Here is a 12,654-nt window from a genome sequence, read left to right as displayed (position 1 = left end):
CGCTTTGACATTTTTTGATTCCAATAAAACATTAGATTACTATATTACTGCCGTACCAGGTCGTTTTCCATTTGTAGTTGACTTATATACACCATATCTAAAACCCTAAAATTTATATTTACGTTCAACCTTTTGGCCCCTTAAGAAAAATGCTTGCCCACCCCTGGTCAATCATTGAAGCGTGACACCGCTCAAAGCTAGTCGAAGTGGGGGTAAACATCTGTTTATTGCGTGCTATACAGCGCACTATATTGTTACCCGAATTGTGTTCCTGTTCCAAAATTCCTGAACCTCTCTCTTATCTAATCCAAAACAAAATGGTCGGCCCCTTGAAGGCACAAACCCGACAAAGCTTTAGTTTTTCCAAATGATTTGCTTATTTCAAATTTACTCACTCCATTTAGTATATTGACACCCACACTTGTACTATTTATTTTGCTGAACGTGCCCCCACTCAGTTCCCTAAATGTGTACGTGTATATCCCCTAGTATATACTATGTAGGCCTACAAAGGGGCGAGGGATAGGGGGATGATTCTCTGTTCACTCAATTACTTTACACTATGGTTTTGCCCAATTGCCTTCCCTTACTTTTGAAAAAATATATAGTTTGATAGTGGTACTTCAATTGCGTGTAACTACATTTAATCACCCTCATTTAGTTGTCTTTAGTATTGTGTTTTTGTACCAACGGCGCCCAACCCTACGCAATCGCGCATTTATAATTTGTCATGAGAGTGTGTAAATCCACACTCATGCTCGGCCCATGTGTACAACTGTGGCAGGTCCAATATTTGATTTTAAATGGCTTTGGGCCTCTACTTGGGCAGAGTGGTGCAGGCAACGCACCCCTGGCCCATGACCTTGAGCAGTGTGGTCAGTGTCTCTGTGAGTGACTCCCCAGCACTCGGAACAGTTCTTTTTCTCCATAGCAGGTGGCATAGCAGTCTGGTGGCTGTGTGTGTCTGGCCCATGTGCTTAACCCAGTGCAGCACGGTCAATTCAATGTCTCTCAGCAAGTGCCCCCCCCAACTCTGGAGCAGCGGTGGTGGTCTTGTGCTGGCTGGTTGCTGCAGTCGACAATGTCTCTTTGGTGGAACAGAGTGTACAACTGTCTCTGGAGATACGACAGTAGGCTGATGCATATGAAATCAAATATCCTCCCACCTGTGTTGTTGATTTTTAGACTATGCCCCCTCCTTCCTGGTCCCCTTCTAAGTTATGGTGTTGCTGGACTGCACCATTACTATGCAGCATTGGTACAAAAGCACAATTTGTCTTTCCCATAATTTGCACTACACTATATTTCACTTGTGGAAAGTAAACACGTATATTTCTTTAGCTCAATTAAGTACAATCTTGGGATGTTTCTATATAGTTTGAGTATTCACTTGTTTCACAATTACTTCACCACTACATAATTTGAACTATTTTACTTATTTTGCAAATATACCTAGACTTATATATACTATACTGGGCGTTCAAGCTTGTGGATTGGCTATTTGTCCCTACACTCATTTTTAAATGTACACTCTCCCTTCGCACTTCGGCATTCTACACAATGAGTCTTACTTTTACTTTGAGTATGTTTGATTACTGAACAGGGCAAGGCCCTTCTACATGGGGCCATTTGATTCGCTTACTGGTGTACTTTTATTAGGTATATTTTTGAATTCTGGACTTTATTATTTACTCACTCTGGTGTTACTTGCACTAATTACACTTTGAAAACAACATACTTTTTGTCCCCCCATTCAAATACCCCAATATTTAGTCCGAGTCAGCCCCCTCCCACCCCTCCAGTAGTTGTACTAAAATTTTGCCCTAACGTTCTGTCACTTGCGTCCCCCCCCCCTTTTACCTCTCTCTTATGGAGGGAGGTAAAATCAATATAAAAATCCCTCCTAGATGGTGTACACACTTACAATATCCCCTTTAATGTGAACCCCACCCCTCTTACCGTTTTATTTTATTTTAGTCTGGTTTACATGTATTGAATACACTGGGGTTTTCCCCTGAACTGAATTCACACTTTGCAATTTATTCAGTCATTATTATTTTAATCAGACCCTACCCAACCCTCCCATAGTTCACGTACTATTATGTTTTATACTTGACTTTATTTATTCGATTATTATGATACCTTTCTCTCCCCCCCCACCCACTGCATGTGAAATTGAATATTATTGGGGCTTATGGTTTTGTAAATTGATTTCTTCCCAGATATCAAGCTTAAGGCCTGTCTACCGCTCAAATATTAGAACATTATTCCCCCCTTCTTTTAGAAGCGCACAAACGCGCACAGTCCAGATGGCAAAAAGTATTGACAGAAAGGCTATCTTTGTTTTGTGAAGAGTGAATTTCTACTCCCCGGAGTATTTTTTACTTAATTACAAATTTTAGTATCTTGAGCGCTACTGGGTATCACGTGACGTCAACTTCACACATTCTCTATCACACAAACCATCACACAAACCATCACACATGCACGCGCGTGCACACACGTGCATATGCGTGGCGAATATTTTACACTTCATTCACTCTCAACCATTTTAATATACATACAAATAAGTTTACAGAAGAACATAATCAAAAATGTACAGTTATTTTATTATTTTTTTGTCTTTTTCTGGATCCTTAATTTTCTCTTTTGTCATGACTAGCCTTCCCTGGCTTTTGCCCTCCCTGGCATATCTGTGCCCTAAGCAACAGATCTCTTAGCCCCCTGGCTTTTTCCTTCCCTTAGGCTTGGTTGATGTATCGATATTACCATTTACCGCGATATTTGAAATCAATATCTATAAACAACTATAATTTGCCTAATAACTCAGTGCCCATGCATTGACTGGCACCGACGCCGAATTTTCCAGCCAACCTAAAAAAGGTAATTGATAATACCGATATCAAAAAATCAATATCACCCAAGCCTCGTGCTACAATAATGTCTGATTAGGACATATTGAATTCACCATCTCTGTGCTTATAAAGCAACAGATCTCTTAGCCCCCTGGCTTTTGCCTTCCCTGGCATCTCGGTGCTACAATAATGTCTGATCAGGACCTATTGAATTCACCCCTTCTGTGCTTATAAAGCAACAGATCTCTTAGCCCCCTGGCTTTTGCCTTCCCTGGCATCTCTGTGCCCTTGCAACAGATTATTTTAGCCCCCTGGCTTTGCCTTCCCTGGCATATCTGTGTCTGCAGCAACAGATTAAAACTTATTTACATAATATACATTAATCCGGATATCTCCCTTCATTAGACACTCAGGACCTTGAGGTTCAACCATGGAGCCCTAAATTTCCATCCTTGAACCACAGTTTCCCCAGTGAACTCCACCTAGTAACTCTATTCACCAGACCCCTTATATAGGTGGTCGGCAATTATTAATAATATTATTATTATTTATTCTATTATCCACTTGAGTCTTTCGGACCTCCCTCCAGCTCTCCTTTGAGGGCGCAGTCCCGGGCTAGACCCCTTTCCTCTTGAAGTCTACCACCCAGGCTACCCTGGAGAGAAGACTTCAAGTCTTTGCTTCCCGGCGGCTCCTTTTCAGAGCCCACCGATCACAAAGAGCACTGCTCGCCTACTAACTCATTCGCTTTTGGCTCACAGCGGCTTGACTGTACATTGAGCGGAGCAAGACGGCCAACAGTTCCATCTGAATGGACTTACTGTCATTTTGACTCCACCGACCGGTGACGCAGTCGATAGCGAGCTCCTGACCCCGTAGTGATGGTTGGCCACCCAGGAGGAACCCGACGGTCTGATCCGGGCCCCACTTCGCTATGGGATACCCAAACTTTGACCGTTTTCACCAGCCTTGCCTGTTCACAGAGTCCGTCACTTCCTAACGGCATCTCTGCTAGGTGTGGACTGTCATCCACGTACCACGCGTTTACCCCCAACATCATATACATGTGACAAAGGCATTTTCCTTTGACCTCTTGTCAATGACCTCTTGTCATACACGCGTTTGTCCGATGTATACAATGCGGCAAAGGCGCCGACTAGGGGAAACCACAGTAGGGTGTGCTCACCCTTCACTAGACACGGGGGCCTTCAGTTCCTTCTCCCCTGCACTATAATAATGATTTAACGTGCCCTCGGAACCTCACGGTCCCACTGTCCCCTGTTAGTCACAAGGTTTGGGGCGCCCAATCCCCTTCCCTTATGACTATTATTTTCTATCTAGTTTCCCACTGGCCAGGTGAGAAACTGAAAATATTGTGGATATTATTATTATTTTCACAGCACCACTTGATTGATTGATTGGTTTTTTTTTTATATTTATATATTTATTAAATCACCTATAACCCCTTTTTAGAAGCGCACAACAGTGCACAAAGGCGTCTTTTTTAAAGAAAATTCCAAGCAGCAAAAAGTATATAGTATGCATGTGGGCGTGGCTTATCTGGGGAAGCGCCCAGATAACACTTGAGAAAAGGAAATTATGATTTTATGCCTCTCGGTTCAATAATTATTAAACAAACACATGAAATAAGCTGTTACCAGGCCACCGTGTGGCCACCTTGTGCAATTTTTCAATTAACTTTTCGGAATTATTATTATTCTCCTCTCCCATGTTATGATGAAATGGAATGGTTATAACCTTTTTATTAAAAGTAAAAATAAAAGTCAATTAAGTCAAATGTCACCTGTCTATACGTCAAGATAAGCGAGCAATCAGTCCATGTCAGGTAACTATCAGTTTCCTACTGTCCAATGCAGAGGGAATAGCCGGTCATCATATCTGTCTACTGGTCGTCAGAAGAGGAACATGGTCTATGTTTGTCAGTCAAAATAAAACCAATAAATATTAAATCAAATCCAACCAAAATTATGGGCTTTTATAGTGCCACCATGTGGCCAACTTGTGTACTTATTTTCCAATTAATTTTCATAATTATTATGACACTCCTATTATATTTTTGTAACCATGGCGCTTACAGTTTCCCAAGGAAAAATGTTTGCTCCCCTTTGAAAACGGTCTCGTCTGGAGCTGTCAATGTGTTAAATGGTGAAATCTACAATTTTTTCCCAGCCGGGTTTTTAGGGCTTTTTTTCACACAACCTTTGTTTACACACCATTACCCACCTCACTGACACTTATCTGACTCCATTTGCTCTCTCTCTGGGTAATTTGTGTCCCCCAAAAACTGGGGAGGTTGTATTTTATGATTTGACATAACGGGACAACTTGTGCATGTCCAGTGGTGGAAAGTAACCAAGTACCTCTACTTAAGTACTGTACCTAAGTACAACTTTGATGCCGATACTTTTGCACTTTTACTCAAGTACTTTTTCAATTCCGTACTTTTACTTGTGAAGGAGTAGTTCTAAATTGCAGTATTGGTACCTCCACTTAAGCAAAATAACTGAGTACCTATTCCACCACTGTGCATGTCCCAGGTTGGCATTTTTTTTTTTGACCCACTCAATGTCGCAAATCCCTCCTCTGAGTGGCAGGACTTGGTGTACTTTTCAATTTATCAATATTTTTTAGACAGGCGCCAGGCTGAGACACAACAAAACCAGTTCCCATCACATTCCGGGCCCAGACGCACACACACATTGCACACACACTGATAAGAAAAGCGCCTCGCTGTGGCAGGGTGTGTGGGGCACGACACTGCACTAGCACACACACACATTCAAATACGCATGCCCACACACACTGCCCGCACGCACACACATCCAACTACGCATGCACACACACACAAAGGCGCATGCACAGACACTGCACTGTCATCCCCACTGCTAGGCGCACATACACACACATTGCACGCACCTTCCGCTTCCCCTTACACACCGAGTCACACGCACGCACACGCGCGCACACGCCCGCACACACACATACTTTTACAGCGAGCGCCTCCATTTTCCATTCTTTTTTTCAGCAAAACATCAAAATCAACAGAGCTATACCAGCGGGTATAGGATATTTCACTTATGCAAACACAACACAGTTGGCAACAAACACAGCATAGCGTGTTCACAATGGTATCACATCCAAACATTATCACTTAAAATTGATTCCCCATTTAGATAAAACTAATAAGCCGACCTACACACAGCCCCAAGCTGGTAGAAATCTGCATCCAAATGCATTTTTTAAAGGCCCTTTCTAGCCAGCTATGGGGCCATGTCTAGACTACAATACTGGTCAAAATGACCCAACCTGCTGGACAAGATAACCGCTTTCAATCACGTCGCGGGTCGTCACGCTGACGCGCCATCCTGTTGAGAGGGTTATCTAATAGTCCAATAAACAGGCTGTACACTTAAAATTATGGATTCACAAGATCTGGCATTTATTGATTGCCCACAATTATCCCAAATTGAATGGTCATGTGATATATACATGTGAACAGCAAAGACATATATGAAAGCAAATACGACCTGTTACGTCACGAATTCGGATTCGATCATTATCAGTCCACAGATTTGGGGGCCCCGCGAAGCACAGGACAGAGAGCTTGTCTATCCTGGAGAATTCTGACGTGTCCCTCTCTGCCCTGACAATATATACAGTACAGTAGCAATCTCACTGAAGTGACCTTGCATACACACAGCTCAGGCGGCACACTCTGAAAGTAATGGTAACTGCTTGAAGGGTCTACTTTACCCCACCAATATGAAATGCAGAACAGGTCAGCTCCATATATGGAGATTTGAGGTTTAAGGTCAGATGTAGAGTTGCTGGCCAATATTGATGACACCAGGGATCTCCATCCCTGATGATGTCATGTGATGATGTCACGTGATGTCTCATGATATACTAATTTATTGCGACCGCAGATCGCATTTTTTGAAAATGTATTTTTTTCAGTTGGTTGGTAGGTCACCCCAACCAACCAACCAACTGATCTCCATCCCTGATTTCTACCTGTCTGGAATGTCATTAAAAGAATGCAAAGAGACCAAATATCTAGGTCATTTCATAACAAATCTGATGATAGAGATATTTTTAGACAGCGGCGTAAACTGATACATAAATTAAATTTCTGCTCTGTTCCAGTGAAAATCTCACTTTTTAAAGCCTAATGTACTTCGCTGTACACTGCCCACTTGTGGCGACACTACAAAAAGGGCAGCCTGCAAAAAATGACAGTGGCCTATAATGACTGCTGCTCAAAGCCACAAGATGCTGTAGTGCCAGTCAAGTGTGAAAGTGAAATAAATGTACCCACTTGCCCTGCTGTGCTACGAAACCTGATGTATAGATTTATGTGCAGGTTAACAGACTCTGAGAACAGCATCTTTGCATCACTTTCTAACCCTGCTACTGTAAAAGCTCTGTCAGACTATCATCTAAGCTGTGTGGTTTAGCCTGTATGTACAGAGATACAGTAAGTCCCCCCCTGTTTGTTTGTTTATGCTTTGTTTATTTATAGTTTGTTTACTTTTGTGTTTTTATGTTTTATGTGTACCGCCCTATTGACCCCCCTGTGAGTGTCTTGAATAAAGTTTGAATTGAAAAAGATCATGTGATGTCACGTGATATACTAATTTAATGCGACCACAGGTCGCATTTTATGAAAACGTCCATCTTTCAGTTGGTTGGATAGGAAGTTCACCCCAACCAACCAACCAACTGAAAAATTGATGTTTTCATAAAATGCGACCTGCAGTCGCAAAAAAATTGGTATATACCGTACTTCTACCATTGTGCACTGCATAAATAGAAAAAAAACTAAATATCATAATTTTATCTTCAAATGGAGCATTTTTACAACCCCGGAAATGCTTTGGCCATGTTTCGTGTCCCTTAATATTTGAGAAAAAATATAAATGAATACTGAAATGAAAATGAAACAGATAATCATTGAGGAAAGTTTATGCATGTACTATGTGTACTGTTCATTTCCATTTTCCAGCCATTCAGTTGCAAAAAAGTATTTTGGGGGGGAAAATAATGTAGGGGTCGTGACCCATGGGTTGAGAACCCCTGGGCTAGCATACTGGAAAGTGTTTCTATACCCAAGTTTGAGTGTTGGTTGTTCTTCTATTTCTGGCGTATGTAAATATTACACACTATTTTTAAATGCTTCTTATATGATATGATATATGATTATATAAGCTGATTAGGCCTATACAGTATGCTGTAGGCCCTCTGTAACATCTGTTTGATTGACCTCCCCATTTATTGACCTCTGAACAGCTGTGACTGGCTATGGGAAGCCGGCTTCCCATGTGGGTTTTTTATGTATTGCCAAATCCAAAGATGCCCTTGATGTAACCTGTCAGGCCACCCTGGCATTTCTGCTCCACCTTGTCATCCTTGCTTTTTTGCTCTATCTTGTCAGCCTTGTCCTTCTGCTTCATCACCTTGTCGTTCAATGGTGGGAACGCCAAATGTTTGAGTGCTAGGTCAAAGAATAAGGGTGTGCAGGGGATTGGCTGGAAGTCAGGAGGGAAGTGGACCAGATTGGCCTGCTTACGGACAAGAGTATGGTTGAGGTTGAAGGTTTCCAAACATTCACTGAGGGGCTTGTTGTCTTTCACCTGTTGCTGGGATGGAACCTGAGCAGTCTCGTCAATGTCTAAAATGGCAGAAGCCTGAAGTGAATATTTTTCAGCATTGACATCAGCAATGAGTTCTTGAACATCAGGGAGATCCTTCAGACTGTTGTTGAGTGTCTTGGACTTGGACTGGAACTCTCTGGCATATTTCAGCACTCTCTCATACAACACCAAAGCCTCACTCCACTTCTTCACCACCACATAAGACTGGGCTATGAAGAAACATCTGTAGGCCTTATAGACCAGCATTTTAAGGACCACCTCCCTCTGAAAGGTGTCGTCTTTCTCTAATCCCGGCAGGGTGGACTGCTCGGCTAGACTCTGCAGGATAATGTCATACAGACGGATCAGGTCCTGGGGACGAGGGCCCCTCTTGTTGTCAGCAGCTTGAGGCTCCTTCAGTTTAACTTGCAGCATATTGGCCATGTTCTCATTTCTCTTCACCACAGTACACAGCTTGATGTAGGTCAAGTAGCTGTGCAGAAACTGCAGGTTGGATACCTTGCCACTGTGTGGATCTGGACCTCTCTCACGCTGCTTCGCCTCTGCCTTGAGCTCCTCCCTCACAACCTGGATGGTGTCTCTGCACTCAGACAACAGGGTCTCATACAGGTGCTCTTTGGTCTCTTCATTTATTGCCTGAGCAATGGCAGCCTCATTATCTGCCAGGCCCAGGAGGAAGATGCGGACCTTTTCAACCTTTACAGGCACCGAGCGCCCTCGCCATTCTACCTCACTCATGGTGGCCGCCTGCTTGGCTCTCATCTGGGTAATCAGAGCCTCTAGTTTCTCAGCCATAAAGCCTCCACCTCCCCCAGTCAGTCTCATTTGCATCAGCTCATTGATGGCATTCTGGTCACCAATGTTATATGCACAGTAGCGAATGTTGGGTGAGATTTCCTCTACACGCTGATGATACAGCACTGCCAGATCCTCAGTGAACGCACTAGCTAGCTTCTCATAGATCGTCTTGCACTTGTTGAAGGCCTCCACGGCAGGCGTCCACTGCTGCAGCTCAAATTCCACCATGCCAGTCAGGTAGGCAGTGTAGGCCTGTGCCTCCAGCTTGGTCCTGGCATCAACACGGGGACATTCACAAAGCTTTTCCAGCCTCTCGCCATGTTTGGCAGCCTTACGCAACCGTGCCAGTGAGTGGTAGCGCTTACGGGAAAACGGGGTAATGGCTTCCTGCTTCAGCTCCATGGCATAACTCCATGACCGCTCTGCCTCCATCAGAACAAGTAGTAGATACCTACTGTCAGAAAGCACATAAACAGTAATCTTTTTCTCTGTGAACTTGTGTCTGTTGCCCATTTTGAAGCCCAGGGACTTGCGCAGGCGTCGTAGTCGGCTGGCACAGTATCTTCTGTATCTCTGGTAGTCGCCATGCCTGAGACCATGTTGCAGCTGGGAATCCTTGGTTATCTGCAGGATTTCCAGTCCAAGGCCTTCATCCGTAGAATGATTTCCATCCACTGTTGCCAGTTTACCCTCATTCTTTCTATCAGCAGCCATTCTCTGGAAGCTAGTCGGCTTCATAGATGCCTTGTATCAGTCAAAGAGTGGACAGAATGTGTATGATTTAAATCTTTGTTGTCTGTGACATCACATTGACATCAAATTACATCATTCTACTACCATATCGATCCGGCTGATATGCCCATATACAGTACGGTAGGGACATACTGATGAGATCAGTATATGCCCATATATGGGCATATAGGTTACTGATACAATAAATTAAAGGACACGTACATATGTACATCTACATGTAGTCCACGTATCTCGAGAACCGCTCCACCAAGCAACTTCAAATTCAACACACATGGGGTGATCAGCCAATCAAATCATTGCTATGGGGTGATCAGCCAATCAAATCATTGCTATGAGGCCCAGGCCGTAGCGTAACGGTCTGGGCACCGGACTGGTGATCCAGTCGCGGTGTGCCGCGGGTTCGACTCCCGAACCCGACACGGCCTTTACCGCATGTCATCCCCCCATCTCTCTCCCGTTTCCTGTCAGCCTACTATCTGTCCCTTAAAAAATCAATAAAAGGCGTAAGCCGCAAAAAAATATCTTAAAAAAAAAAAAAAAAAATCATTGCTATGGGGTGATCAGCCAATCAAATCATCGCTATGATTCACACACACAAAGCTGGGCATAGGAGGGGCTAGCACCCCTAAAAAAAAAGAATCGTGTGAAGTGAGGGGCGCCCAACTCATTTTGGGGCATGTTGATGTTCTCTGTCTTACATTGTCATTTAATACCCTAAACACATTAAAGTCCATAGACTTGGCTGGCACAAATTACATAATAATTAACCCTGAACACACATTAAAGTCCATAGATTTGACTGGCAGGAATTATGTCATAATTTACCCTAAACAAGCATTAAAAGTCCATAGACTTGGCTGACTTGGATGGCAGAAACTTCGGAAATCCAATTTCACTTTGAAGGGCGCCATATGCACTAGCGCGCGCGCAAAACAAAAAAACACCTGTGTGAACTGAGTGGTGCAACTATATATTTATTGTTATAGTTACTGTACTGTATGTACTGTACTGTATTGTAGTGTACTGTGCTCTGTACTGTACTTTGAGAAATAACAGAGTTACCATGTGGGGGTCCCCGGGAGGTCCCCGGAACATCCAGACCCCAGGAACGCGTCCAGGAAGCAGCCCGGTTCCGGCGAGCCTCCCCGTCCGAGAAATGACAGAGTTACCATGTGGGGGTCCCCGGAACTTCCAGACCCCCAGGAACGCGGCCAGGGGCCCAGTTCCGGGAGCCTTCCTGCGTCAGTCAGAAGAGCAATCTTCACACACTCTTCCTCTTATTCGTTCTATTCTTTCTGCCATCTTCCTCAGGCAGGGCCAGGGCTTCCTCTTTTGTTAGAGTTATATTCTGAAATAAATAGATACTTTATTAATCTCCGGAGGGACATAAATTAAAATGCTGTTCTACTTGAAATATTTTACCTTTTCAATATCTTTAACCACTTTCAACCAGGCATCCATATTTTGGAAAAATGTGAAAATAGCCGTCTGCAACATCTCAACATGCAACATGTTGTGAGCTTGTAGATCAGGTATTTTTTGCTTATGACAAAGTATACCTTAGTAGTTATGAATCTTCATATATTTGGTGAGGGATGTGATCTGTGCAGAGAGGAGATTTTGAACCAGACACCCCTTTCTCCAAGTTGTTTAATCTTCTTCCTTGTCTCCCACCCTCTATAGTTTCCTCCGTCTTATCAAGAATACAGGAAGGTTAGGAACAGTTGCTAACAAAAATAATATAGACAAATAATCATTTTGAGCAGTCCCCGCGAATGCGGCGTGCCAGTTGCATGTCTTTGGGCATTATGGTGACACGCTTTTCGTGAATGGCTAACAGATTAGTGTCCTCAAATAAGTCCACAAGATAGGCCTCACTTGCCTCCTGCAAAGCTGCAATGGCTGAACTCTGGAAACGCAGATCAGTCTGGAAGTTATGGGCAACTTCTCTCACTAGGCGCTGGAAGGGCAGCCTGCGAAGCAGCAGCAGAGTGGACTTTTGGTAATGACGGATTTCACGCAGAGCCACGGTACCAGGCTTGTAACGTTTCTGCTTCCTGCTCCCACTTTCGGATGGGTCCATCTTGCCGGCAGCCTTTCTGAAAGCTCCATTCCTGCGAGTCTGCTTTACACGGGCCATGGTTGCAAAAGATAAAAAGGTAAATTGAATACAAAACTTAACTTAATGAATATATTTGAATACAATATTTAATGATCCTTTACTGATCCTCCAAAGCAGCTGTTTTACATGAGCAAACGTGTAACATTGTCATCTTTTATGCTCTACAGTAGATAAATTGAATGACAACACCCCTCCAATGCGCTATAATTGGACGACTCATCAGTCAGATTTGACTCAGCAAGAGTTTGGAAGCCAACATGTTAAACGATGTGGCTTGTAGGGGAAACTGTTAAGTCATCTAGAAGGTCTGTTTTGTCAGTCTGTGTGGTGTCTGTGCGTGCGTGTCCAGGTCTAGTGTAATCTCTGGAACTTGGACCAACCAGTACCACATTTCATGTGCATGCTAGTAGGAAGAATCAGTGGCGAAACTATAGGCTTTATCAGACATTGG

At 43.4% G+C, this 12,654-nt stretch overlaps 2 protein-coding genes across 2 annotated transcripts; both read right to left on the bottom strand.

The window, feature by feature from the left end:
• Window positions 1-8,206: 8,206 nt before the first annotated feature.
• On the bottom strand, window positions 8,207-10,042 carry LOC310859905 (signal recognition particle subunit SRP68-like; the record flags this gene model as incomplete). The annotated part of the gene is made up of 1 exon (XM_083766671.1): window positions 8,207-10,042. One exon carries the CDS (start codon window positions 10,040-10,042, stop codon window positions 8,207-8,209), a length of 1,836 nt encoding a protein of 611 aa, XP_083622797.1.
• A 1,792-nt stretch (window positions 10,043-11,834) lies between these two features.
• Window positions 11,835-12,221, bottom strand: LOC310859904 (histone H3.3 type 2-like; the record flags this gene model as incomplete). The annotated part of the gene is made up of 1 exon (XM_083766670.1): window positions 11,835-12,221. One exon carries the CDS (start codon window positions 12,219-12,221, stop codon window positions 11,835-11,837), a length of 387 nt encoding a protein of 128 aa, XP_083622796.1.
• Window positions 12,222-12,654: the final 433 nt, after the last annotated feature.

The sequence above is a fragment of the Protomyctophum parallelum genome, assembly GCF_964188405.1.
Source record: "Protomyctophum parallelum genome assembly, chromosome: 6".
Taxonomy (NCBI): Eukaryota; Metazoa; Chordata; class Actinopteri; order Myctophiformes; family Myctophidae; genus Protomyctophum; species Protomyctophum parallelum.
The sequence above is the reverse complement of the archived record's forward strand: the minus strand, read 5'-3'. Positions and strand labels throughout refer to the sequence as shown.